This window comes from Theobroma cacao, chromosome 9 (genome assembly GCF_053813885.1).
Source record: "Theobroma cacao isolate CCN51 chromosome 9, ASM5381388v1, whole genome shotgun sequence".
NCBI lineage: Eukaryota > Viridiplantae > Streptophyta > Magnoliopsida > Malvales > Malvaceae > Theobroma > Theobroma cacao.
Window position 1 is genome coordinate 8,893,284 of NC_142647.1, and position 27,562 is coordinate 8,920,845.

The 27,562-nt window shown below is 33.7% G+C and overlaps 2 protein-coding genes across 4 annotated transcripts; one reads left to right on the forward strand and one right to left on the reverse strand.

Moving 5' to 3' along the window:
• The first annotated feature begins 2,764 nt into the window (after window positions 1–2,764).
• On the forward strand, window positions 2,765–9,191 carry LOC18588975 (HCO3- transporter family). Of its 2 annotated transcripts, XM_007013746.3 has the most exons (14): window positions 2,765–3,039; window positions 4,016–4,121; window positions 4,217–4,299; window positions 4,513–4,705; window positions 4,835–4,973; window positions 5,066–5,231; window positions 5,356–5,522; window positions 5,761–5,934; window positions 6,062–6,157; window positions 6,250–6,366; window positions 6,475–6,794; window positions 7,602–7,881; window positions 8,426–8,563; window positions 8,656–9,191. In XM_007013746.3, exons 2-14 carry the CDS (start codon window positions 4,018–4,020, stop codon window positions 8,677–8,679), a joined length of 2,001 nt encoding a protein of 666 aa, XP_007013808.3. In that variant the 5' UTR covers window positions 2,765–3,039; window positions 4,016–4,017; the 3' UTR covers window positions 8,680–9,191. The 2 variants fall into 2 exon arrangements, with proteins under 2 accessions (XP_007013808.3, XP_088665906.1); XM_088809780.1 differs by lacking the exon at window positions 2,765–3,039 and having other exon boundaries at window positions 4,077–4,095.
• Window positions 9,192–10,030: 839 nt separating this feature from the next.
• On the reverse strand, window positions 10,031–17,219 carry LOC18588976 (potassium channel AKT1-like). Of its 2 annotated transcripts, XM_007013747.3 has the most exons (12): window positions 16,747–17,219; window positions 15,914–16,279; window positions 15,357–15,414; window positions 14,935–15,252; window positions 14,050–14,295; window positions 13,696–13,794; window positions 13,319–13,351; window positions 13,043–13,228; window positions 11,868–12,062; window positions 11,708–11,783; window positions 10,590–11,177; window positions 10,031–10,423 (listed from the first exon to the last, which is right to left on the reverse strand). In XM_007013747.3, exons 1-12 carry the CDS (start codon window positions 16,971–16,973, stop codon window positions 10,089–10,091), a joined length of 2,727 nt encoding a protein of 908 aa, XP_007013809.3. In that variant the 5' UTR covers window positions 16,974–17,219; the 3' UTR covers window positions 10,031–10,088. The 2 variants fall into 2 exon arrangements, with proteins under 2 accessions (XP_007013809.3, XP_088665905.1); XM_088809779.1 differs by having other exon boundaries at window positions 11,708–12,062.
• Window positions 17,220–27,562: the final 10,343 nt, after the last annotated feature.

Sequence of the window (27,562 nt, forward strand, 5' to 3'; positions counted from 1 at the left end):
TTACAGAGATAAGTATAGCTAATGTCCTTTCGTAACAATTTAACGATCAATGTCTTCCTCAATGGCTTACAAATCCGTCTCTTCTCTTCTTTGGTTATCCTTATCTAAGGCCCTCTCAAGTCAATTTCATCGGAATCATCCTCTGAATCTGGTTCATCCGTTATTTCTTCTTCCTTCGATGTATCATCTTCATCTACAATGTTTTCTTTGGTGGCATTCGTAAGAGCATTACGATAGGACAAACGTGGAGACTCTGCTGAGTTGAGTATTGATTCTGCTTATGCATAGCACTCAGTAAATTCTACAGAGAGGAAAGTTCCATCTCGGATCGAATCCTTTTTGAGCCCACTTTATTAGACAATAGCATTTAATCGCCTCCTGCTTCCAGCGGCAGATCTCTTGCCGAGTCTGCGTCCATGTAAGACAACAGCGGCTAGGTTTTTTTTGAATATTTTGGTATATTTTAAGTTAAATAAATTTTTATAATTAATAGTTAATTAATTATTATTTGTCAAAATGATATTTGTCATTTTATGACATATTATGTAAACGTGACATGTTGACGCCTCATTATAGATGATAATGTTATATGATTATGTGAAAATGACGTGATGTTTTACTTTTCATATAGACGTTATGTAAATATAAAATGACAAGTGATATTTTGATGAATAACAATTAGTCAATTATTAGTTATATGAGTTTATTTGACTTAAAATAAAAATATATGAATTTAATTCAACGCAATAGAATAATAAAAATTTATTTAAATTATTTTAAATAGTTTAAAAGCTTTCTCAAGTATTGTCATAAAAAAAACAAACATAAATAATTAAGTAGTTAAACAACGTAATTTTTATTAAAAAAGAAAAATAAATATACTTTGGAAAAGGAGGTGGAGGCTTTCATATCATAAATCTTGGAGTTATTCTAAAATGATTATCAATTATTTTAGGCCTCTGATTTTATTTGTAAAAATAATTACAAACAAGAGTAAATTGAGTAGGAAAATGAATTCACCTGGTAATAGAAGGAAGTATAGAAACATTGGGCTTGGCGTTAGTGTTCAATAACTTGAAGTAATTTAATACTAAAAAGTTAAGTACTAAATTTTTAATTTTAAAAAATTGAAATACTGAATTTATGATATAGAAAATTAATTGTAAAGCAGATTTTTTATTAAATCTTTTGAACAAAAAAGTGATATAAAAATCTTATAAATATTTTGCATTAATAAAAGTTGAAAAGGGAAGAATAAAAGATTAATGTAATTAATTAACATATTTTTACTTAAAAATAAAATTGACTTACATTAAGTAGCTTTTAACTGGTTAAAATTTGGAATGCCTTTTTTTTTTTGTTGAAAATTTTCCATTAAATGATTTCTAAGATTACTGTGAGACAGTTGTTATGCCAATCTGGAAACAGCAAACTGAGAGTTCATCATAAGACCCAAGTTGAGCTAAGTCAATAATTACCATAAATTTTGTACAACTAAATATGGGTACAAATAAATATACCTCAGGTTGACATGAACTAAAAATAAATTTAATTTATTCTTAAAGTGTTAAAAGGGTTCAGCTTCAAAGGTGAACCCCGGATTACTCAAATTTAGATATTGGCTGATCAGCTGGATTCCACCTCGTATGAATCTTTATTAAGGGTTGTCCCAGACACTGATTCAATGACTGCAAACTTTATCATATTCCATAGCACGATATCCAAAAAAAAAAAATGAACCCACGATGAAAATGCAGAGACACAGATACAGACCTGGGACCTCAGCCAGATGCAGAGAAAAGTTTGAGTAGACGTCATGTGATTGGGTGAATGTCGGTCAGTAGCAACTGAGCAAAGTTCCAAAAAGTATTGTCATTTATTCTCAGTCTGTCAAGAAGGAAAAGAAAAAAGACAAAAAACTAAAGCTTGGTCTCTTCATTTCGACGCGGTTATTGTTATGGAACAGGGACAAAGGTTCCCTTCAGTCCATCTGGCAAAACCAAACCCTTTACGCGGACGGATCTTTAAATTCTTATACCCTCCTCACACTACTAGGGTCCCATTTCACAGCAACATATTTAAAGCATTTTTTATATGTAATTTGTTTCGTTTATTTGGTTGGTTTGCTACTCACTAATTTCTTGGAAAATTCCTAGATTTTGCCAGCTAATTCATATTCCCAAAACATTGCACTTGGAGAATAAAACTATATTTTCTCACATGAGATGTTTGAACATCTCCAGTTTCATGCTTTTACTTTCCCAATAATGGGTTGTTGGAGCCTTGGGCAAATTTTTAATCATAATTAAACATGGTATTCAAGTTAATTAATATTCAATATTGTTCTACTCCATTCAAGTTTGTCTATATACAAAAGAAGGGGAAGACTATAGTTCAGTAGCCAATGGACTACATGATATCTAGATTTCCCATTTAGATTCCTTTTGGTGAACAATATATTCTTTGTTTCCTCTCTCCTCATAATCTATTGAATAATAATGTGTTCGGGGTTTATTTATTTCTTAAAAGAATGTATCTTTGCTTAAATTTATTTCAACTCTTATTTCTGTCATATGAGTATACCAGTCTCTGTCACGGCGTCTACATTCTAGAGGATAGACAAAACCAGAATGGAAATTCCTCCCGAGTTAGCAGAGGGTCTGGCCCACCGAGACCACGCCGCGTCAGGAACGTCCCAATTTTAAGGGCCCACAAATAGAAGTGGACCCCGCAAAACGCTCTCAGTTTTTAAACCAACCCCTCGCCCCTCTCTGCGACACCTTCAGAAATTTGCTCTCTCTCGTCTGTGTAAAGAGGAAGAGAATAAGCGCTGTCATAGTGTCATTCAAAGGAAAAATATAGAAAGTTTGATTCTGATTATTTTTATTATAGTCGGTTTTATTTTTTCCTTTTTAAAGGAGTCTTAAAAGAGGGAATAGAAAAATCTGACCTTTTCGCTTTCCCAACCTCCGGGGAAATCTGAAATTTCCGACCACCTCCCTGCCTCGGAAACTCTGTCTCCGGAGCGGGAGCTTCGAGGTCCGTAACGTTTTCTTTTTCTTTTCCATTTCATTGATGATGGATGCTGGTGTAATGAGCTGCTGTTTCCATTTCATATAAGATTTTTACGTGCATGGGAGCTTGAAAATGGAATCAAAATGAAAAAGAAGAAAACCTTGTAATATGAGATAATGTTTGAAATTCTTTTTTCTCATTGTCAAAGAAGGGCCGTTGAGATTTTTCCATTCGTCGAAAATGTGTCTCTTTTTCTTTGTGTAGAATGAGAGAAGAGGTCAATAGCTGAATCTTGATTTCCTTGCTCTGTTTCATATTTTAGATTTCATTTTCACCTTTTTTTTTTTTTTGTTTTCCCATTTTAAGAAATTGTGAGTAAAAATATTATACTTTCTATGATGCAGAAATTTTGCTGTAGGCATTCTGGGTTCTTTCGAAATGAAATTTTTATTCAGCTCCCTTTATTTTTAATAACAAAAAAAAAATCTTGCAGAATTGGTTTTTTCTTTCTTGGACATTCTTGGATTCTTTTATCATTCATTCTGCCATATACCATTCATCTGAAAAGTTGTTAATATTTTTATTGTTTTATGAGATGTCCAATAACAGTTCCAGCATGGGCAGATCAGACGAGTTTTATATATTATATTTCTTTTGGATGGTTCTGCTTATAATATATGATGTTATTACTTGTACATTACCAATCACATGTATCCCATTAATTTTGGTAATTAATTCTCTCTTTTAACATGCAGTTGTATCATGACTCTCTTGCTTCTTACAGTATTAGTTTTACATAAAATCCACATGCATACATGCATGCATATATACATGCATAAATGTTCTCCTTAATACGCTATTCATGTGATTTGCCAATTTCATAGAGACAGTTTACACTTTACATGGTTTCTTCTTATGTGATTAAGAGGATGTTAGGATATCGGTGTTGTTATCATTTTTGATTATAAGATAAATGTAAATCTTTTTTCTCTTGAATCAGTTATGGAAAACATCAGAAGTCCATTCAAGGGGATAATCAAAGACGTCAAGGGAAGAAGCGCGTGCTACAAGCAAGATTGGGTCAGTGCACTTTGCTCAGGCTTTGGGTATGTTCTTTTTTTTTATGTTTTTGGTACTACTTTATGTTACGCTGGTGGAGATATTCCATTTTGATTCATATTTCATTTTATATTTCTATCAGGATATTAGCTCCGACTACCTATATCTTCTTTGCTTCTGCTCTTCCTGTTATTGCCTTCGGAGAGCAATTGAGTCGAGATACAGGTACTGCGTTTTTTGTCTCCTTAAAATGAGAATATCTAAAAGCCAGCATAATCTAGGATGAAGTTACATCAACGCAAATCATCTTATGTCAAGAATATTAATGCTGGATTTTATTACCAAATCTCATTTATCCCCTCTTTTTTTTTTTTTTTGCTTTTTTGAGTTTATGGCTTTTCATGAAGGAGCCTGAAGACTATATTTTCCCTGTTTTAGATGGCACCCTCAGCACAGTGGAAACGTTGGCTTCTACAGCTATTTGTGGAGTCATTCATTCCATTTTTGGTGGGCAACCTTTGTTGATAGTGGGTGTTGCAGAGCCAACAGTTATAATGTACACTTATTTGTACAGTTTCAGCAAAGGAAGGCCAGAGTTGGGCCAGGAACTCTTTTTGGCTTGGACTGCATGGTAATAGATATAATTTCCTCTTCTTTTTTTCATTTTGTAATTTTAAGATTAATTTAATGTTTTTCAAGCTTCTTGATTTGGCAGAAATGTTCTTATTGTTTAATTTCTTTCTTTTGTTTTTCTTCCCAGGGTCTGTGTATGGACTGCTCTGCTGCTCATTCTTCTTGCTATATTCAATGCATGCACCATAATCACCAGATTTACAAGGATTGCAGGAGAGCTTTTTGGCATGTTGATAACTGTTCTTTTCCTTCAAGAGGCTGTTAAGGTATTGAATGACTTATGCAACAAACAAAATGTGCGGTTTATGATGACAGAATCCTGTGGTTTGACCCTGATAATGATTCTGTTGGATCATAGGGGGTGATCAGTGAATTCAGTATTCCCAAAGGTGAAAATCCTAAGTTGGAGAAATATCAGTTCCCCTGGCTATATACAAATGGGCTGCTGGCAGTCATTTTCTCATTTGGGGTTCTAGTCAGCGCCCTAAAGACACGAAAGGCAAGATCATGGTGTTATGGAACAGGTACATCAACCAACTAACCGAATGGGATTGACTAATTTGATAGTTTCGCTACAAATTCTGTCGTGGATTTAATTTATGTTCTTTTTTCTAAAAAAAATCTTATATTTAACGGCTCTGGTTTCAGGTTGGCTTCGAGGGTTTATTGCAGACTATGGGGTTCCCCTAATGGTCTTGTGTTGGACAGCACTATCTTACACAATACCTGGAAAAGTTGATTCTGGAGTTCCCAGGAGGCTGTTCTGTCCACTTCTATGGGAACCTGCATCATTACATCATTGGACAGTGATAAAGGTAGGTTGTGAATTTATTAATTTGTTTGTTCCCCTTTCAGAGATCTTATGTTTTTTTTGTATCTTATAATTGGACTGTCTCTAAAATCCATAACCATAAGCTAGAATCTAGGAGGCTTTTGTTGAGAATCTAGGAGGATGTTGTTGAGGATCTAGAGTATTTGTTCAAAGCATACCTGATTTTTCTAATTATTTGAGACTAAAGATAAATTTGTGCTTAATCATATCTCTTAATACAGGATATGGGGAAGGTTCCAATAGTGTACATCCTTGCAGCCTTTATACCAGCATTGATGATAGCAGGTCTATACTTCTTCGATCACAGTGTCGCTTCACAGATGGCACAACAAAAGGAGTTTAACCTTAAAAAGCCCTCTGCTTACCATTATGATATCTTGTTGCTAGGAGTTATGGTACTTGACTGATGCTTCCAACCTACTCTCTCTCTGCCCTCCCCCCCTCCCCCCACAAGTTTTTATGTTCAAATCTATATTTCCTACTATTTTAGGCTTAATTGCTTCTTGTCAATCATGGTTTCAGACTTTGATTTGTGGCTTGCTGGGACTCCCTCCTTCAAATGGGGTCCTTCCACAATCTCCCATGCACACAAAGAGCCTTGCAGTTCTCAAGAAGCAGGTGGGATGCTGTAGTTTTAGAAACCATTCCCTTAATTGTTATATAATTCCCATTAATGTGGAATCTTAGACTATATAACGCATGAATTGCAGTTGATTCGGAAAAAAATGGTAAAAAGTGCCAAGGAGGGCATGTTGCAACAAGCAAGCAACTCAGAAATTTACGGAAGGATGCAAGCTGTGTTTATAGAAATGGATGCATCTCCTGCTGTAAGTATTATAGGCTTGTACTACTGCTTATACTATTTACTCTCTACGCATACATGAAGGCATACTTGATTGCAAGATTCACTGAACATAATATGGATGTTATCGCAGCTTATTTCAGTAGATAAAGAGCTGAAGAACTTGAAAGAGGCTGTGATGAAAGGTGATGATGGGCAGGATGCAAAAGGAAAATTTGATCCTGTGAAACATATTGATGCTTATTTGCCTGTCAGAGTTAATGAGCAAAGAATGAGCAACCTGTTGCAATCATTCCTTGTGGGACTCTCAATGTGTGCTCTGCCTGTAATAAAAAAGATACCTACCTCTGTACTCTGGGGATACTTTGCCTACATGGCCATTGACAGCCTTCCAGGGAACCAGTTCTGGGAAAGGATATTGCTGCTTTTCATCACCCCTAGTAGGCGTTACAAGTAAGTCACTGTACCTTTAAAAAAAACACAAATAAAACGCAGGCATTTTATGAAATGATACCCGGTGATACAGCTAATTTTATGGAGGTTTGGGAAATTTACATAATTTAAAATATTTTTAATTTCTTTAAGTTGCAACTAAGCAGACTATCTTGCAGGAAAGAGGACTAATCTAGTATCTCTTCTGAACTACAACAAATTAAGCCTTTCCCTACAAAATGGGGTTGGCTATACTGATTGTTTTGTGTCCTTTTTCTCTATTTAGGACCATATTTACAGTAAGCTCATAGCACCAGACCTGGCCACGGGCTGGGCCCTGGACAAGATTTTTGAGGCTTGGGTCAGGCCCAGCTCAGTCCGGGATATTATTATATTTATTTTTATTTAATTTTAATACTAAAATATTTTTATAAATATTGAAATGTTAATATAAAAATCTTTTAAAATATTTTAATATTAAATATAATTTAAATAGTTGGGCCAAGCTGGGCTTGAGCCTAGGTTTAAGAGGTGTCAACGGGGCCCAGCCTGACCCATGGACACCTCTATATGGTAGTGAAGTCCTTTTTATAGTTCTTCTTGTGAAGTGTAATAAAAAAATTTTTAAATACAGCCTGAAATATTTTAAGTGTGTTTACATGGGTAATACAGTAATATAGTGTATAGAAGGTGTAGTCTAACTTTGATAACAAACTGAATGTGATGGTTGATGTGGTTTTGCATCTTATATCTTTGTAGCAGTGCTGTAGTTAAAAGTTTATGCTTTCTGTCATTAACTCTTCTTATCTGTGGCATTTGGTTGAACAGAGTCCTGGAAGGTGTTCATGCATCATTTGTGGAGTCGGTACCTTTCAAGTCCATTTTGCTGTTTACACTCTTCCAATTTGTATATTTCCTAGTATGTTTTGGGGTGACATGGATACCTATAGCTGGAATACTGTTTCCACTGCCGTTCTTCCTTCTCATCAGCATCAGACAGCACATCCTTCCAAAGTTTTTCCATCCTGAACATCTTAGGGAACTAGATGCTGCTGAGTATGAAGAAATTGCCGGTACACCACGAAGAAACTTAAGTATATCGCTCAAGGTACATCTTATTCGGGTCCTTCCCCATAATTTTCATTTTGTGCTTTTAGAATTAGACCAACTTTTCATTCGGTAGTAGTCATTACACCAATAATGAGAAAACAAGTTTTACTGTAAGTGGAGCACTAATATTCCTGACCTGTAGTTCAGTTTTTAGTTTTGATCATTTAAACCTGCTACAAGTTTTTTTTTTTTATTATTATTGTTGATTTCTTTTGGGAATTTAATAAGTCTATGGCTATTGACAAGTTATTTGGACTACTTCATAACTTTTTTTCCTTTCCTGGCATAATTTCAGCTATGTTGACAGATTTTATGCTTTTTAATCCTGTGGGGAAATTAATGTTTGGTTTTTCACCTGTCAAACTAACTGGAAAGAGTTTCCTCTTCGTAATTGAAAATTTTCTGTGTTTTAGCATAGATGATACAATCTTCTTTTTGTGCTCTAGCCAGTTCAAAATATAAATGTTCCTTTGATTGAAATGGTGTTATACTTCTTTCTTCTCTATATGCACTTAAATTCACAGAAAATATTGTGTAAACAGGAAAGGGAACCACCTGATTCCAGCAGCGAAGGGACTGACGACGACTTTTATGATGCTGAGATATTGGATGAGATGACAACCAACAGAGGAGAGTTGAAGCTTAGAACTGTAAGCTTTAAGGAAGAAAGGTTACATCAGGTATATCTTGAAATTTCCTTTTTGTGCTGTGCTATTTTATTACCAGATTATAGTTTATTTATCCTTATGCTTGAATATGGCACGGTTTACAGGTTCATCCAGAAGGAAGTGCCTGAACTCATCTGGAACAACATTAATATTCAGTGTACAGTGAGCCTGGTATGATGAGGATTGCTAGTGTTGATCATAATCCTACGCCTGATTGAAGAAACAATCACGGTCCTAAGAAAGAAAGTCCGAGAATGTTGCCTTGTATAGCCAGTTAATTACCCCGAAAAAGGCTGGAAAAAAAAATTGACAGAAAGAAATTCAACTGCTGTCTGGTGAGAGGAAGAAATACAGGAATGGAAGCATTGAAGTGTATTTTCACCCCTTCTTTGGTTTTCAATTTGTTAATCCTTAAAAATTAGGCATATCTGCTAGAATATTAACAGTGAGGATTGAGGTCAAATTGCCCTTCAATCATTGCTCTTTTTTTAGGCTAAGGAGATGGGGGAAAGGGGAGGAGGGACAGATTCTTTTCATTGCTAAATAGATGAGGGGATGCGGTACTTTTCATGTTAAAAATTGGAATGGCCAATTCTTTCATTTGTTTTACTTTAGTAGAATTATTTTTAACTAGTCATAATTTGTCCAGACTAACATACTCTTATTGAATCATGAATATAGATTATTTTGTTGAGCTCTATCCGTTTACAGTATTCTGATTTGTTCATGCTTTTTCCATCGTCTTTCAACTTTCAAGACCAACTGCAAGGCGGAAGAGAATGTGCTTGATAATATTGAAATGTACACACTATTGCTTCTTAGACTCAGCAATGTTAGAAGCATAACTTTTACTAACATTTGCACCCAAATCTTTTTATTAAAAAAACCATCAGCAATATCTGCACTAACAAAACACAAATCCATCATAAGACTTCACTTCACCAAGGAACCATACAAGACCTGGAAAAGGAAAGTGTTATGATGTCTAAGCCTCATGGAAATTCACCAAATTTTTTAGCTTATCTTTGCTGCAAACAAGTTTCTCTAAACAAATAAGAAATTTTAATCTTTGCACAAGTTATAATTTATAAATTAACTCTACAAAATATATTTATTTCAGTCTTAACTTAAATCATATTGAAAGTTTATCAATTCCCAAAAACAATCATAAGTTTAGAATGCAAAAAAAGAAAAAAAAATCAATTGAACTGGTACTTATTATTTATTATTTTTTGTTTTTTTGAATACTTATATTAGTTCAATTAATTTTTGTTTATTTTCACTTAATAGTTTATCTTGATAAAGTGGTAAATTATTGTACCAAAAATTTATACCATTTTTTCTTTCTTCAGTTTCACTCTCCTCCTTGCCCTTTATAATATATAGGAACCCAGATTGAAAAGATGAAAAGAAAGACTTTTTTTTTTTTGGCACTATGAGGAATCAGCTATATGGACAAAGATATATGGAAAAGAATCATTTCCGAAGCTCAAATTTCTTTAATGGTGATAAAGTAAGACATGAGAAAAGGATAAGTTTAGGTGCCACCATAGGTGCTGGATGTACTGCTTTGAATTGAACCTTTAATATACTGGCTTGTTGGAATTTCATATTCGGCACTTACAAGAACAAGATGATCTCCATCTCTAATAAGCTCTATATCATCAATTTCAGCTCCTACTTCTGTCATAACTCTAGTTAGGGAGAAGCCAAATCTTTGGGCACCAACATCCAGAAGTTCTTCTAAGGACTTTGGCAAAAGAATGAGCTTACTGGGAACTTGACTTCTTTCAGGGCAACTGATTGTGACTCTAGCCGAATAGTTGCTTAAAGGTGACAAAGCTGGAAAACCTGCTGCTGAAGGACTTTCACCTGCATAGTTAAACTTCAGTTTCAACAGCTTTTACCTGATATAAACAGATAGTAATTAAACTGCTAAAAACTTTTGCCAAGTTGATACTTGATCAAATAAATTTTCTTCCGTAAAGAATTATATTAACTAGAGTCAATATAACAGGAAACTGAGATGCATGCTCACCAGTATTGGCAGCTGATATTATACCAAATAATGAATTGTGGAAAGTGTTTGCTTTTCGCCTTCGACGGTTGTCCATCCATGTCACCTCTGGAACTGGTGGCACAACTTCAGAAATATATGAAGATATTGTAGGCTCGCTGCTGTACTTGGCAATGGTCTTCCCATGTGAGGCTAATTTCTTCTTTGGAATTGTGACAACTGATAATTTCTTGACCTCTGGCCGGTTTTGCAATAATGCCAGTATCTCTTCATGGCCCTGATGATCTGCCAAAGCCCTTGCTGTCCATCCATCGGAGTCTTTCACATCGATATCAGCTCCCTGCTCTAACAGGAACCTAACCATTTCAATGTTTCCTTCACAAATTGCAGCATGGATCGGTGCAGTTCCATTGCTCCTGGCCTGGCTTACATCCCCTCCATATTTGACAATGTCCTTAAGTGAATCTAACCTGTTTTGTTCAACAGCAGAGCAAGCGAACTGACCCACATCACCAGAAGATAACGTTGCACCATTATCTACCAGAAGTTTAATCACAGATTCATGCTTCCCCATTATTGCTTCCCATAATGGAACATTTCCTTCGGAATCTGTATAAGCAAAAGTAACCCTAGTTTAAGTAGGAACATATGAAGAGAGATTGAAACAGGAAAAAGCAATACCATCTATAATACTATATATAATGGAAGAAAAAATTCTGTTATAATGTAATAAATTTCAGAACATGACTTACCTTTACAAAAATGTAGTTGATAGTAAATATTTAGAAATGTATTCAATAAGAATAGTTCAGGCCTTCAGGGGAACTTGACAGTATGAAAGCCAAATAACACACATAAAAAGGAGAAAAAGAAAAAGCAACAACGAATCCAATATCTTCTTTAGAGTAATTCTCTTGGTAAATGCAAATTAGTGGATATTTTTTATTTTCAAGGAAAGGCATTCTTGTAGAAAAGGAGATAACTAAAAGTTAAATCTAGTTCTCCAATTTCACAAGTATAATTTTGTAAAGTATGAAATTGACTACCCTGGAAAGAAAATAAGGTGCACATATAGAATAATCAACAAGAAGTGAAGGAGAAAATAAGAAACCAAAAGAATATCAGAGAGTAAATGATACCTCTAATGTTAGGATCTGCTCCATACTCTAGAAGCAGAACTATACAGTGCTCACTTCCATTGGATGCGGCGATATGCTGTTTGTTAGAAACCAACAGAAGGTTAAAGAACATATAAAAGATACCCAACACACACACATATAAAGGGGGAGGCATACATACCAATGCTGTTCGCCCATCATTGTCCTGCTCATTTGGATCTGAACCACGTTTCAGCAACTGCTGCAGCAATAAGTCATCTCTTCTGGCTGCTGCAAAGCATAAACTAAGAGGCAAATCCATTCTGCCTCTTGCTAGCATGTGCTCCGTCTCATGCAAAATTTCTTCCATCACTGGATCATTGGACTCCTTCAGATGCTGCATCACCATGATTAATTGAATCAGTTAGCAGATTTCTCCCACAAATTTTCTTTTACCCATAAGTCTTATTCTTTTTGGTTCATAAGATCTATTTAATAATGTGAATAGTTGGCATTAAGAACAAACTTGAAGGAGAGGAGCATAATAACAGTACTAGATGAGGGTAACACACACACACACACACACACACACACACATATATATATATATATATATATATATATATATATATATTCTAACATGATGTGCCTATATCACTAAAGAACTACAAAGATCACATGGATGTTTAGAACTTGGCTAATTACAATTTGAACAATGGACAACAGAACAGAAGCATCAACTTCATTTTGATTATACAAATAGTACACAAGGGAAACTTATTATGCTCAAAAACAAAATTTGATGTATGCTTCTTGTGAATATTCCCAAATACAATCTAATATTATATTTGTAGATATATGAGCAGATGAAAGTGTATATGCTAAAAGGAAACTTGATGTATGTCTGAACTCCCACATACATCCTTTGGTAAACTTTTAATAGATATACCAAATGCCAAAAGAAATTCAAATGCGAACCATCAAGTAACAAATTTGATATTACGTCGGTCGGTCTGTTTGAGCAGTGTGGTAATTGGTCATAAAGATAAAAGATATTATTTATCTGACTTCAGAGTCCTGACTGTATAGAAGGTTGACTGCAAGAATTTTATCCATATAAACAAAGAACTGTAACATTATACCACTAAAAACCTTTTGAAGTAGTAATAGTTTTTCAAGTAGCAGTCTGAATATTCCGACTAATAATGAAGATTTTGCATACAGTAGTAGTCATTGTCTCATGCAAACAATTTCAGTGACAGTGAGATAGGAATCTTCTGATAATAAATGGCTCTACAGTTAACAAGTCAAATCAATGAAGAAATACAAAGAAATAGCCTAAGCGAGATTTGGTCAGTTAAAAAAACAGTTAAGAACCTGAAGAAGATTGTTCATGATTATTGTCCCATCTCCAACATTTGCCTGAACAATATTTAAAAATTCATTGCGGTTCAAACGAAGCAGCTGACTCAATCGTTTGGTCCGAACTGTAAACAATTGTGGCCTGTAACAAAGCACTCCTATCTCACCAACAACATCTCCAGTGGTTCCCTCATCAATAACCTGCAATGATCCAGTGCAATACCAAATATGTTAATAAGAAGCAAGCGCTTTTATGTGATCTGGTGAAAATTATTTGCATGGTAAACTTGCCAGTTCTGCTCCATTTCTTTGCACAATCAGTTCCTGTCAAGCAAGCATACAAGTCAGAAGCTAAATTTCTCACAGAGAAAACAAAATCATTTTTCTTCCGAGTGGCAGCAAACAATTGCCAAGGAATTTAGTAGGATTGTCCAAGGTTCTCAGTATTATCTTTTAACTTTTTCACTGAACACAGTCAAAGAATGACATCCACCTTCACCTTTTCTCTTTAAGAAACAAAAAGTTGGGGGGAATCTTCTTTAATACTTGATCCTAGCCCTATTTACATTAACACTGGATAGACACCAATTTCCTGCATTCAGACACCAATATACACACACAGGAAATAAAGCAAAAGATGGAGGAGGCGAGGAGGAGGGAGTTCTTACCACAGCACCAGTCACCAATATGTACATTTCTGTAGGCCCTTCATTCTGTAAAATCACATCTTCATTAGGAGGATAATACTCAGCTTTCATCTCCGAGACCTTCAAAATACAACAATTTAAGACAAGTCAAAATAAACTCATCTATACTTACACATAGAATTGGTTGGTACTTGGATATATAGTAATTTAAATTTTTCTGTATGTTGCAGTGTGTTAATTCTTCTTAAATTGTGGATACAACAACATTACTATTTTCTTATTCATGGCAAGTAGCTATCTTTTCACAACAGGATAGGTCTTTTGACAGTTGATTAAACACTGCAAACAAAGATAAAGCAGTGACAGTAGATTTACCAGTTGGAAAAGTAAGTCGTTTGATACTCCACGGAACAAGTACACTTCATCAACCAGTGAATAGAACAGAAAGTGTGCAATGCTTGATCTAATAGCTTTAGGAAGGGCATCAATAGTCTCTTGCTGCTGCACCCCTTCTGAGTCAGTTCGGTACCTCAAAGACAAATGATCGAGCATCTGATCTTGCAGGCGAACTGGGAGTTGATTCCTTTGGGCAAAATTTGAGGCAGCTTGGATGTTTTCTCTCTGGAAAGGGCCCAAAAATGATATACTCAAAATCACTCTAATTGATCCACTGAGACAAAGACACATGCAGAAATACACCATGACTCATTAATTAAATATATTGCTTATAGAAGCTTGAGAACTTGAAAACAATGCTTGAGGTGTTCTAAAGATTCTAGAGCAACTTATCTTGCCTATTGAAAGTGGCACTCAACAGAGTACATTTATAATACAAGTAATCCAGATTAGTTGGTGAAATCATTCATATGAAGCAGATTAGTTGGCGATAACGTTAAACTTTTTCAAGGTAGTCTAATCAAGACCTTTAAGCAGATACAGCAAACCAACAGTTTCCACTCTGGAAGGACTGAAAGAAGCTTAAATCTGTTCTGCTTAAGCAAAGGTGTGTTGAATAATTTCATATACACAAAGTTGCAGAACTGAAATGAGGAACAATTTGCAAATGTATTCCAGAGATAATTGAATTCAGTGCTTGGAGAAAGTAAAATGGTCCTAGCTAGAAACGTTATCCAGAAAGGAAGTGCCCCCTCCTAGTTGAAAATGATCATTCAAACAATGAAGATATCTCAGTTCAAAGATCCTCTAGAAATGTTAAGAATTCTAAAATTGGCATAAAATAAGAAAACAGAATTTACTCACAAATTTTCTAGTTCGACTTGCTCCATGGACAATCAAGTTGGTCATATTTCCAACTAGGTATGCTTGCAGTCCAAGATTAAAGAGCAAGTAGAATATGTCGAATGCCATCTCCTTTGAATTCACTGGATGCAGATCACCATAACCAGTGGTTGTAAGCGTGACTATGGACCAGTAAAAGGATGTTATATACCGGTCCTGTAACGGCAGTTGCTTCCAGTCCTCTTCGTAAAGATGCATCCATGCCCTCCCCGGGTTATGATATTGAGCAGCCATATAGTAGAAGATACAACCAGCAAAATGAGCAGCAAAGAGAGTAACCTGCATTGGACATCAGGAGCCTGGTGACACACATCATATTGAAGAATGAAGAATCTCCTCTCTTACAAGTATTACAATGTTTCTCTTTTCTAAGAAATACTCACGCAGAGCAGCTTGAGGCATCGAACCCAAAAATAGCTATAGTTCTTATCTTTCTCCAACCTAAACAAAGGAATAAGGTTGCTGGCGTTAGTGAATAAAAACTATTGTTCCAACGCTCACCTAGTAGATTTTTTTTGGTTGAGCAGTTCTTGACATAGAACCAAGGTCTCCTTGACAAAGTGGTTTAGTATTCAAAGATCGACTGCCTTTTAGTTCTGTCAAATGTCAGTAAATTTAGTGTAAATTATTAGTGGGCTTGTGTTTTGTCATCGTTTTTGGTTCAACGACTTGCATGTGAAGCCATCACAAAACAGTTAAAACTTTTCAGCTGAATACTTTTTCATAATTTTCTTACAAGAAACGCAATGGATATATACATATCGATTGGACATTGCTTTTCATAAACTAATGGGTTGGGAAGTCCTTTATGTGTATTTAAACTTCACTTATACCCAACTATGAGATTGATCATACCCCGTGAAGTGAACTTCAATTCATTCTCAAGTCATTAGGAAATTTTAACTTCGAGCAAATGAGATGATGATAAAACAAAAGTTACCTGGAAAATAATTGACTGACTCTCCGAAGACGCCAGAGACGTAGCAAAGTAAGTAGACCGTATGATGGAAACGGGTGGGGCAATATAGCCCGAGCAATTTCAGCAGGGACGATGGAGATGACATCAAAAAGCAACCAGGTACGTGCGTATCTCCAAGCAATCTCTTTGGGCTCATCCACCAGTAGATACGAGGTTTTGTCAAGGTATGCTACAAAGAAGGTCAACACGATGTCTATGGCAAAAAATGCATTGACAACGTTGTCCGTTATGGAGAGAGGGTGTTCAGGTTTCTCCAGGAACCCAAATTCAAATGGAGAAACCCATGCTGTGTAGAACACTAGAAATACCAGAAATGTCTCCCAGCTTCTGCAAAATTAGAGGTTGCCTCACCTGTTAGAGCATTTCCATCCCTTGAAATAACAAATTAATCAAATTTATAAGCAGAAAAGGTATCATCATTTGAAGCCAAGAGTTTCAATTAGAATTTAAGCTTTCTGAGAGAGGAAAGAGAAACCTTAATTTACAGACATCAAATGTCAATAGAAGAAAATGTCAAGTGAAATTGATACATTACTTCTGCAAGTTAAGCAAAAGGAAAACAATCAATTCTGAAAAAAATTTATGACAATGAGACAAAATCTCGTTGCAAAATGTGAATTTAGGTGGAAAAGGAAAAGGAGATGATGAAATATTGGATCATTTAATCGCTTTCAGTTATTTTTTTCATTTGTTTCGTACCTCGAAAAGTAATTAAGAAAAGAAAGAAACAAAAGCAATGCAAATTGAGCATGGCTATAGAGGGGAGGGGGAGAAAGGATATGCAAATGTAGTACCTATAGCGGGGATCAAAAGGGGAGAGAATGAAGCGACGAAGCTTGACCTTGCGGTTACTACGATAAGGGCCAAGAGAAGGCAAAACGCCTACGCTGAAGCTATATTGGCTACCTTCCTTTGACAATGAACGTCGATCACCTACCACTTCTCTCGTACATGACCCGCCTTCTCCATCTTCTTCTTCTCTTGCTCCACAAAACAACACTCTTTTCTTCTTACTCGGCATAGCTTCAACAATATCCGCTGCCCTTTCTCTCTTTGGCTTTTTCCGTCCACAAGTCTTGCCTTCTGAATCCTGGTTTGCCTCTCTCCAAGTTCCCACCAATGGTGATTCTGAAATCACGCGCCAAAAACGGCTCCCGGTTGGTTTATATAAGGGACGGTTTAAGTAGCATTGAAACCACTTGTTTCGTTGCTACTTTGTTTGATAATTTAACAACTATTATTATCCGTACTTAAAAGAAGAACAAGGTCGAAGGTTCGAGTTAAAGGTCCTCCTTAAACCTCCTCAGATGTAGTTATGTACTAATGAGATCTCTGGAAGCTGCTCACTAGGTTGCTTTTACCTGACTAGCGAGTCGCGGGCCTTCTTTTTTTGTGTGTGTACTCGGTACGGTTTCCGAATACTCCTACCTTACTTTCCGCTGTCCTTTGCCTTGTATTCGCTGTTCTTAGTATTTCTTGGTGTTATTTACGGAATGCATGCGGTTGCTAAATTCATGGTTTGTTGAGGGGAAAAACAAAATTGGCTAGCTAGTTTTTCAAATAAACAAGTTTTTGAATTTGGCACAGAATATCTAGGATAAGTGATTAATTACCATTGAACATCCAGAAGAATAATGAAAAGAGGTATATCGACTAAAAATATTGTTCAGTCTTCTAGAAAGGTATCATGTAGCAACTATAAAAAGGAAGGAGAGATGGAGTCTCTTTGCACAGGTCTTTGCTAGATTTGAAGTATCCCACTGACGCTCCATTTATCACCAATGAAAACCGAGATGCAGCAACGAATCATATCAATCCAAAGCTCAAAGAAGCCAAAATGCTGCAACATTTAATAGATAAACTCTCAGTTAATTCTATCATATGTCTTCGTCATGTCAAGCTTCAATATTACATTACCTCCCCTGGTTTCATCGTCAATTTGATGCATGAGCTCTTGAGCTAGCAAGATGTTATCATTTATTAATCTTTTAGCAGTAAAAGCACTTTGGTTTTCATAATTAATTGAGGTAGCAAAGAAGAAAGTCTATTTGCAAGAATCTTTGTGACTATATTTATTAAAAATAGTACACAAACTGATGGGATGAAAATCACTCCATTGAATTGGATTCTGAACTTTAGGAAGCAAAACTAGAGTAGTTGAAGTTGCACCGTGGAAAAAATCATTAACTGCATTCAACAAGTCATTTGCAATGATATCCCAACAATATTGATAAAAAAAGTGATGAAAAAGGATCAGGACCAGCTACACTTTTTTTTTATCAATATCCAACACTACTTACTTCACTTCCTGAAATGTTGGAGCTCCACCTAAAAGTTCATTATCTACATCAGATACTAGAGAAGGGATTAAGGAATCATTAAATAATGAAAAATCATTATTTCCAGGTTTCAAAAGATTAGAAAAATATTATATAGCCGAAATTTGAATAATAGATGGAACCTCTATCATGTTCCCATCATTATCCTTAATCTTGAAAATATGATTCTTTATTCTCTTTTTTCTCATCATAGTGTGAAAGAATTTTGTATTTCTTTCACTTTCAATCAACCACTTTTCATTTGATTTCTACTACCAAAAAGCTTCTTCAATGCTCAAAATTTTATTAAGTGCTACATAAGTGGCGTAATGTGTTGGATCCGGAAACTCGACCGCTAGATGTGAGGTATTTTAGAGAGTCACTACCAATCTTTTTTACCTAGGTGCGATTAGTCACCTATTAAATTGGTTCTATTCGACGAAGACCTAAATTAATTTTAAGTTCGTCAAAAAAATGATAAACTGGTTTACGTATTTTATTTAGAGTTGGGTTTGGGTGTACGGTTATGCATAGGGAAGGATTAGTACCCCTATAACGCCAGTTTCACGGACGGTGCCATTTAATCATATATTATTTTAACCTATTAATTTTATTCTTGCGTTTCTTTAATTATTATTTATTTATTTTATATTTATTATATTGATTATTTTATTTTTTATCTTTTATTCTATTAAAATATTTTATTGTGACGTACCCGTGATGCACATTGTGAAATGTATGGCATAAAATTAAGATAATGTCAAACAAATACCTTTTATTCCAAATATTTCTCGAATCCGCCCATCATGCTAGTGGGATTCAAAGATAACCTCTCACTTAAGAAATTACCCGAAGACTCACCTTCGCAAGTTTAACGAGTAAATCCCATCATCGGGATAATCGTTTGCGAGTAAAAACAGTATTTTTATGAATGCAAACCTAATACGAGTAAAAGCTTTTTATTAAAGATATTCTCCGAGTCCTCCCATCATACTGGTGGGACTCAGAGGTATCTTTTCACCTAGAAAATTTTTCGAAGAAACTCGCCTTCGCAAGCTCCCTCGGAAAGTCCCATCATCGGGGCTTATACTTGTATACAAAATATATCTATATGCTATGACATTTAACAATGCAATTATGATATGTGATGCACTCATAAACTTTATGTTCGTTTCTTATCTTTTACAAAATTTACTACTTTTCTTTGTGTGCGTATTTATCATGAACGAATATTTTACATTTATTTATTGTTTTTGTATAACCATTTCTATTTCATTATATATTTTACTATATAGGTACTTATTTATTTTATTATATGAAACTCCCCCAAAATCACATTTTTAGACCAAGTATTTTTTTATTATCCGTAATTATTGTTATTTATGCATATGTATTTTATCTGTTTTTTGTATTATTATGAGTAACAAATTTATTATTATCATTAATTCTTTATTTCTTTTGTTTGTATATTTTGATTAATCAGTGATTAAATATGTATATTTTTTATTTATTTAAAATTAAGAACATCAAAATTTTGAATTAGGACCCTCCCATCGTATTGGTAGAGTCTTAATTAAAATCCCTAACCTAAGAAAATTCACTCGAAATTGCGACTTTTCGTGTTCCGAATAGACATTCCATCATCGATCTCGATCTTAAAACGATTATTACATTTTTTATATCATTTTTATTGTTATTATTATTTATTATTATTTTCTTAATTATCATTATTATTATTTTTGTTCATTATTTTTATTTCTTTTTTGTTGTTTGCTTTGTTGTACGCACATGTATTATTATATTTTTTACTATTATTGACTATTCACTTTTGCTTTATATTTTACCATTCTTTTTTTAAGTTTTAGTTTACCTAACATGTTTGAAACTATTTTTTTATTTTATTTATATTTTTATTTTCATTTTTACTTTCACTACTATATTTTTTTATTTATATTTTTTATTTATTTTAATTTCCTAACACTCAAATAGACATATATGTAAATATCTTACTATTATAACTATTACCATTTCTTTTTATTTTTTGAATTCAAATGTTTATCTTTTTATTGTTTAATATTCCTTCCCTAATACTAAATAATTTTTCGAAACATTTTATTTCATCTTATTTAGATTAATTATGTATTTAGAACACATATTTCAACATAAAACAACCTAACATCTTAGCCCAAATAAATTCACAAATGGATCAAAAAAGAATTATACCTTTCTTAGTCCAGAATCGGCCCAAAGCAACCAAACCCGTTCCACTGGTCTCTAAAGTGCACTCCAAAAGCACCGTTTGGTGCTTGAATGGCCAGCTGCTCTTTTCTCTTTCTTTCTTTTTCTCTTTTTTTTCTTTCTTTCCTTCTCTCTCTTTCCTTTCTTTCTCTCTTTCTTTTTCTTTCTTTCCTTCTCTTATTTCTTCCTCCCTTTTCACCCCTACCGTCGGCCTTTTCTCTCTCTTTTTCTCTTTTTTTTCTTTCCTTGCTGCCAACTTCTTCTCTCTTTCTCTTATCCGCTGATCAGTTTCTTTTTTTTTTTCTCTTTCTTTTTTTTTCTTTCTCTCTTTCCCTTTTTCTTCTTTCTTTTCTCTTCTTCTCTGCTGTCGATGTTACTTTCTCTTCTCCCTCTCTTTTTCTTCTCTTTTTTTCTTCTCTCTTTTTTCTTTCTTTCCTTCCCTTTCTTCTTCTGTCTTTCTCTTCTCTTCTTCTTTGTCGCCAACGTTTCTTTCTTTTCTCCATTTTTTTTTACTTTTCTATTTCTTTCCTTTTTGGTTTCTTGATTTAGTTTTTTTTTTATTATGGCTAGGCGTTTTCGTTGGTAGAACTTAGGATCCTTTTTTGGCTATTGTGTTTTTTGGGTTTTTTGGTCATTTTTTTGCTTTAAAAAAAAATCTCCCCCCTCCCCCATTGTCGTTTGTTTGAGAACTCCGTTTAAGAGTTGGATTGTCCAAAAATTTGGACAATCTAGAGGTGAAATTATGCTTTTTTTTTAGCATGATTTCACAAGACTCTAGCACAAAAAGAGGAGTTAACAGCCGAAGGTGTCCATTCCTCCCCAAATTCGACTTTTTCCCCAAGGCATTAAATGCCCTGCAATGATTAACTAGAGAGGGAGGCTGAGGATAGGCTCAGTCTTTTCCCTTCTCTGTTCTCCCCTTTTTTTTATTATATTATATTATTATTTATTTTTATTGTTGGAAAATATGTGTCTTTAGTAAGATTGATACACACTTTTTTAATTGGCAAAGGTTGGATCGACTTGATACAAAAGCTTATTAGCTATGACATTTTCTTCAACTAATTGAACCTTGCTGAAAATATCTCCAAAAATCAAATGATTCCAGCATTTAAGTCCCTGTTTAAGTCACAATTGTTTTGTCAAAAAATTTCAAACCAGAAACTTGAATAAGAGCCTACCAATTATCTTTAACAAAATTCAAAAATTCATGATGCTTTATCCAAACATGAAAGAACTAAAATGAAGATGGATGCATTTTTCTCAGAGTTAGAACGTGATATTAAAAAAGAGGGCAATGATCAAAACCATCTCTTGTCAAATGTTAAACACAAGTACTAACAAATAATTGAGACCCCACGTGATTATGGGCAACGTTATCCAACCTCTAATACATATGATAGTTAGTCCAAGTGAAAGAATTACCCTTAAGTCTTACATTAAGAAAACCACAATCCAACAATGTCATGGCAATTTGAAGGGTTGGGAGAGAGCTTCAATCTCACTTTAAAAAAATACTACAACTGAATGATCTCTGTCACGAGCAGGAGTACAGTTTGTATGCACGATTGGTGGCTTTTCTTGTGAAGTTACGGCCAAGAGGATTTACGCAATGCCTTTAGTGACATAGGAGGTTGTGGCTACACATGTTTTAGGGTTGAAGGAGGTGGTGGTGGTTGTTTGGTTAAGATGGAAGGTGGTTGTGCAAAGGAAGAGGATGGAGGAGGTGATATAATGGTGTTGGGATTGGGTGGCTAACCATTTAATTGAAAATTGGTGACGGTTGGCAATGGAGGAAAATCGCCTCCCAAAGAGAGCATTTTTAAAGTTTTAAGGGTTTAATAATCTCTATATAAGTTTTAAGGGTTTTATAAAATATATCTATATAATTTCATAATATAAGATTTCTTTCTTTTCTTAACAAAAATATAATCTTTGTGGAAGACAATCATAACCTCTCTCAACCATCATGTTTGCATCCTTTACCGGATTGTGATAAGAGGTTGCAAGTGTCAATGCATGATGCCAACATTCTGATAACTCTATTATATAGAGTTATTTTGCCATATGTTGAGTGATAAAATGACCAAGCCTTTGAGTTTAGGCAAAGTTGTAAGTAGTTTTTTTTTTCTTTAATTAGTTAACTCATTATTAAACTAGTTTATTTTAGGTTATTTTAGTTCTTTTATATGGTTAAAAGGCCTATTTTTAGCTATGGCTGATTTAGTTCCTATGTTTTCAAGGTCCTTAAAAGAGAAGGGGTCAAGTGACAAGGAATTACACAAGTTGGCCTGGTGCAGACTTCACTAAACATGCAATGGTTTTTCATACATAACTCAAGCTATAGAAGTCCAATCAATGTAATTCTTAGACCATGGGAAAGATAAGAGGAAGGGTTATAACTTTCATACTTATCACTTTGTCCAGTTCTGATCCAAACATAGTCAAAATCGCATTAGAAGTAACTTGACTATAGTAACTCTGCACTAGGCAGCTTGAAGGAAGAAAACATGGAAACAGCAAGCACAGCGGTGTAGCACTACCCCCTACCAAACAGAACCTCCAGTGCTGTAACACCAAGCTCTCAATGCTACAGTGCTATCCAGCACTACAAACACAACCTTTGGCAATGAACTTAACGCAACAGTGTTAAACCCCCAATGCTGCAGCGCCAAGTTAAGTAATGTGAACCCTCTGATTTTTTAGAACAAATGGTAACTTTTAAAAGTTATAAAAGAGAGTTTTTTTTTTTAGGGAAAAGGAAAAGGGAAGAATGGGAACAGCTTATCATCAAAAATAGAAAAAAGTTAGGGATTTGGTTTGCGCAAAAGAGGAAAAGGGAGAAAAAAAGTGAAGGATTTTCTTGAGAGTTGTATCATCCACATCAGCTTACTTTTCTCACACTAGTTTCATCTCTTTCTCTCTCTCTCTCTTTCTTTTATTTACTGTAGAAATGTTTTCTGAAAATATTGGGTTTTGTATTAAATATGCTGAACTAAATTTCTATTCCTAGGATTGTGGTTAATCTCTACTTGTAGTTTGGATACTTTCATTTCCTTTTACTCAATATTAATGGGTGTTATGTTGTTTATTTCAAATCAATACCTGTTGCTTCTACTTGTTTGATCAACAATTAGATTGAGTTGAGTCTCTTAATACAACTTGACAAAGGAAATTTAGAATAGACTAAGGATTTGAATAACATATGTTCACTTCACTTAGAGCATAGGTGATTTGATTAGTATTTAGGATAGAAATATACCTAAATACCATATGCAGCCAAGATTAGGGTATAAGCTTATTGAACCTACCTTAATTAATCTATATAGACATATGAAAAATTAATTAAGATAGGTATGTTTACAATATCTCAACAAAGAATTGTAGATAAATTTAGACTCTAAGCTAGCAACCAACCCATTGATACAAGTATAAGGAGTGAAATTAAATCCAAATAAAAAGTAGAGTACTTCCACAATCCTAGGTTCCATTTTGCTGAACTTCTAGAAATTCCTTAGCATTAATTCATTAGTTTTGCTTGTTACTTTAATTTCAGTTTTAATTAATTTTTAAAATTAGATTTACTTGGACAAAATTAGGGTGCTAAATTTTAGTAATTAGCAAGAGTTTTGATACAATTTCCTGAGGAGACGATACTTACTTACTATTATACTACTTGTGCAACACGTACGCTTGTGTGTGTATGGAACCAACAACACATTCTAATATCTTCCACTACCCCTATTTTTCTTGTTATTAATACGAAATCACTTTTTTACTACAAGTTCCACATACCTTTTTTGCAATGCTGTCTTCAAAGGTGAAGAGAGAGGGGTGGCGGCTAGTTTTTAATTTTTTTATTTTTATATGTATAAAGTCAAAAAAATATAACTTTGTCACCCCTAAATAAATTAAAAGAGTTGATTTAGAGTAGTGGTAATTAACTTAATCTGAATTTTGAATGCCTAGATTCAATCCCTTTTAGGTCCAAACTTTGAAATTATTTTTCTTGTTTTCCTTTTTTCCTTTAGCTCAAATTTTGAAATTATTTTTCTTTTCTTTTTTTTTCCTTTTTGCCTTAGCTCTTCTAGGCCCAAGTTTTGGAATTATTTTTCTTTTATTTTTTCTCTTTTTTTTTAACTCATCTTTTGATCTTAAAGATAGATTTAATTATTCAAGATTGATGATATTGAACTTGATATTATGCGAAATCCATGTTCTTTTTTCTTTTTTTTCCTTAACTCATCTTTTGATCCTAACGATGGATTTAATTGTTCAAGATTGATGACATTGAACTTGATAATATGCGAGATCCATGCTTGCAAAGTGTTTCAACTTTCTCAGAGCTATGCCAATTAATGTTAAATGCAAAAAAATCATTTGTATATTTTCTTCTAGATCATTTAATTGCATATAAAATATGAATTGGAGTATTTTGAACTTGATATTAGGCAAAATCCATGTTTGTAAAGGGTTTCAACTCTTTCAGAGTTATGCCATTTAATATCAAAGACAGAAAAATCAATTATATATCCTTTTCTAAATTGATTGATTCAACTTATCTTAACTCTTCCAGTTTCTATAACAATTACAGAATGCGCATTTTCAATTAAGAAAATTGTAAAGATGAGATTACGTAATAAAATGGAAGATGATTTTCTTACTAGTTCACTTATCCTTTACATTAAGAAAAAGATTGTTAACATCATTGACACGGGCTTAGTCATAGATGAATTTGAAAGTATGAAAGCACATCGAGCATAGCTTACGATGTCTAATGTGAAAATCTAATGTCAATTTTTCTTTCTACTTTATATCTATTTATGCTGGTAAATCTGAAAATTTATATTTAAATTGTTAATAAAATTTTATATAATAATTTAATTTTATTTCAAAAATGATTAATTTTTTGCTCCAAATCGAATCATTAACCCAATTCATGACGTTGTATGATTACTCCACACCCCTCATATGAAATCCTGGATCCACCACCAGTTATCCTTAAAACCAAAACCATACACCTAGAATTCAGCGTGTAACATGTTAGTTCTCCGTGTGTGTTAACACATCAGTTCTCCTCATGCACTTTGAAACTCCACGATTAAAACATTAGCACTATGATAAGGGATGACCGAGGCCAAACCAATATCAGGTTGCATAGGATTAACAAAATTCTATGGTAGCGAGGTCCGATAGCTAACTTGATCTCTTAAAGTTTGACCTCTGTTTCAATCCCTTGTATTTGAGACTAGGGGGTGGAGGGTAATGACAACCCCTTTAAAATTTTTGAAAATTTTTATTTTATATATATATATTAATAGCCCCTTCAAAATTTTTAGAATTTTTATTTATTATATATTTTTTAATAGCTTTCTTAAAATAAATTTTTTATTTAATATTAATAAAAATAAAAAATAATAAAATGACCACATAAACCCTACTTAACTTTATCATAATTTAAGGTTCTTCACACCTCTTTCTCCCTTTTTTTTTTTTTTCTTTCTTTTCTTTTTTATGCTTTTATTTTTACTTTAGTCTTTTCTCTATAACTCACAATTAAAACACACTTCATTCCTCCAAAGACTTTTTGAGTTTGAATAAGGAATGACGAGGACCACTCACTACTATTGTATTAAATTAAGAAAATGTAAAATTTTTTTATCTTAATCTTTCTATTTATATTATTTAACTATTTATATATTTAATCATTATGTGAAATCTTGTATATCATATTTAACTATTTATATTTTATACATTATAGTTTTATATTTAGTACTTTAAGTTTAAATAGAAATAAAATAAGAATATTAGACCTGGCTACACATTGGTTAGGAGATGGTCTTAGGTTTTTTTTTTTTATGTTAGTGGTCTCATGTGCTACCTTTTTTTTTTTTTTTGTGGCATTTTTTTTCTCTTTGAGCAGCCATCAAGTTTTTCGAGTGGCTTTTTTTGTGTAATTGTATAAGTTTTCACACCCATATCGGGTTCAGGTGTCTTTGATCAATCAGAGATTTAATAAAAATTACACTTTTCAAAAAACAAATTCAAGTTTGATTAAAGTACGAGTAAGTTGAAACAATTGATAAATTTTTTTTAAAAAAATTATGCAAATCATCTAAATAATTTTTCTACACTTAAGCCATCAAGCCTCAATGTTTCAAATCATGAATAAGATCAATATGAATCAAAACATCATAGGCTCAATTTTGAAAAAATGGCTGCTTTTCAGGTAAAATCCAATCTTTATAAAATTATTGTACGTCTTTCTTTTCTTTTTTTTTTTTTGAATTACATGTTATATAAAATTATTATTTATTATGAATCTTATGATTATTTTTTAAATTCAACATCTTAATTTTAAAAATTTTTAACTTTTATATCTTTTTCATCTTTGGCTCCCAACAAAAGTTAATTAGCTCCGCCCCTATTTGAGACTAAGCATTGATTAAATTAAACATGTTTCATCAAGAAAATAATATTTTAATAATAATTTTATTATTTTTGATTTGCTTGTATAGAGATGTTTACTAACTCCAAAGATTTTGCTAAGATAAATGCATTATCTATGACAGAGCAAGAAATAATGATAACGTGTACATAACTACACGGAAGGCATCATCCATATATGCTTCATATGATCTGATAGCATCACAAATCCAACAAACTACAAGGCATGGCATATTGGCATGTTGTGAAATTACGAAAAGCATATTTCTTTTAAAAAGCAGTCAAATCCTTTATTCCCTCCAGGTTTAATGAACGTTTATACTTTGCTCTTAAAAGAAAAAAATGCTTTTCTTTGTCCCTCATTTGTTTTCTCAGTAATCATAGACAGTTCAGTTTCTTTGTTGGCCTCTGCACCGTTACTTATTGTTCTTATTGTCAAAGTAAATCGGGAATCATGATCCTAAATCTTTCATGGGCCATTCAATTTTTTATGCTGTCCCAGCAGTCAGTCACTCTAATTGCCCCAGATTTTCAAAAGCAATGTGATGTTGTCAAGATACTCACAAGGCAATCAGGATCGGTTTGTGTTGTTTAAACGATTCAAAGT

Excerpts from the sequence above, each read along its gene's own strand:
- LOC18588975 (XM_007013746.3), top strand. The coding sequence starts at position 4,018 with ATGGAAAACATCAGAAGTCCATTCAAGGGGATAATCAAAGACGTCAAG. Across the intron at positions 4,706-4,834 it reads TTTTTGGCTTGGACTGCATG|GGTCTGTGTATGGACTGCTC; the intron begins GTAATAGATATA and ends TTTTCTTCCCAG. Across the intron at positions 5,523-5,760 it reads ATCATTGGACAGTGATAAAG|GATATGGGGAAGGTTCCAAT; the intron begins GTAGGTTGTGAA and ends CTCTTAATACAG.
- LOC18588976 (XM_088809779.1), bottom strand. The coding sequence starts at position 16,973 with ATGCCGAGTAAGAAGAAAAGAGTGTTGTTTTGTGGAGCAAGAGAAGAA. Across the intron at positions 15,415-15,913 it reads GTCAGTCAATTATTTTCCAG|GTTGGAGAAAGATAAGAACT; the intron begins GTAACTTTTGTT and ends TCCTTTGTTTAG. Across the intron at positions 13,795-14,049 it reads ACGACTTACTTTTCCAACTG|GTCTCGGAGATGAAAGCTGA; the intron begins GTAAATCTACTG and ends TGTATTTTGAAG.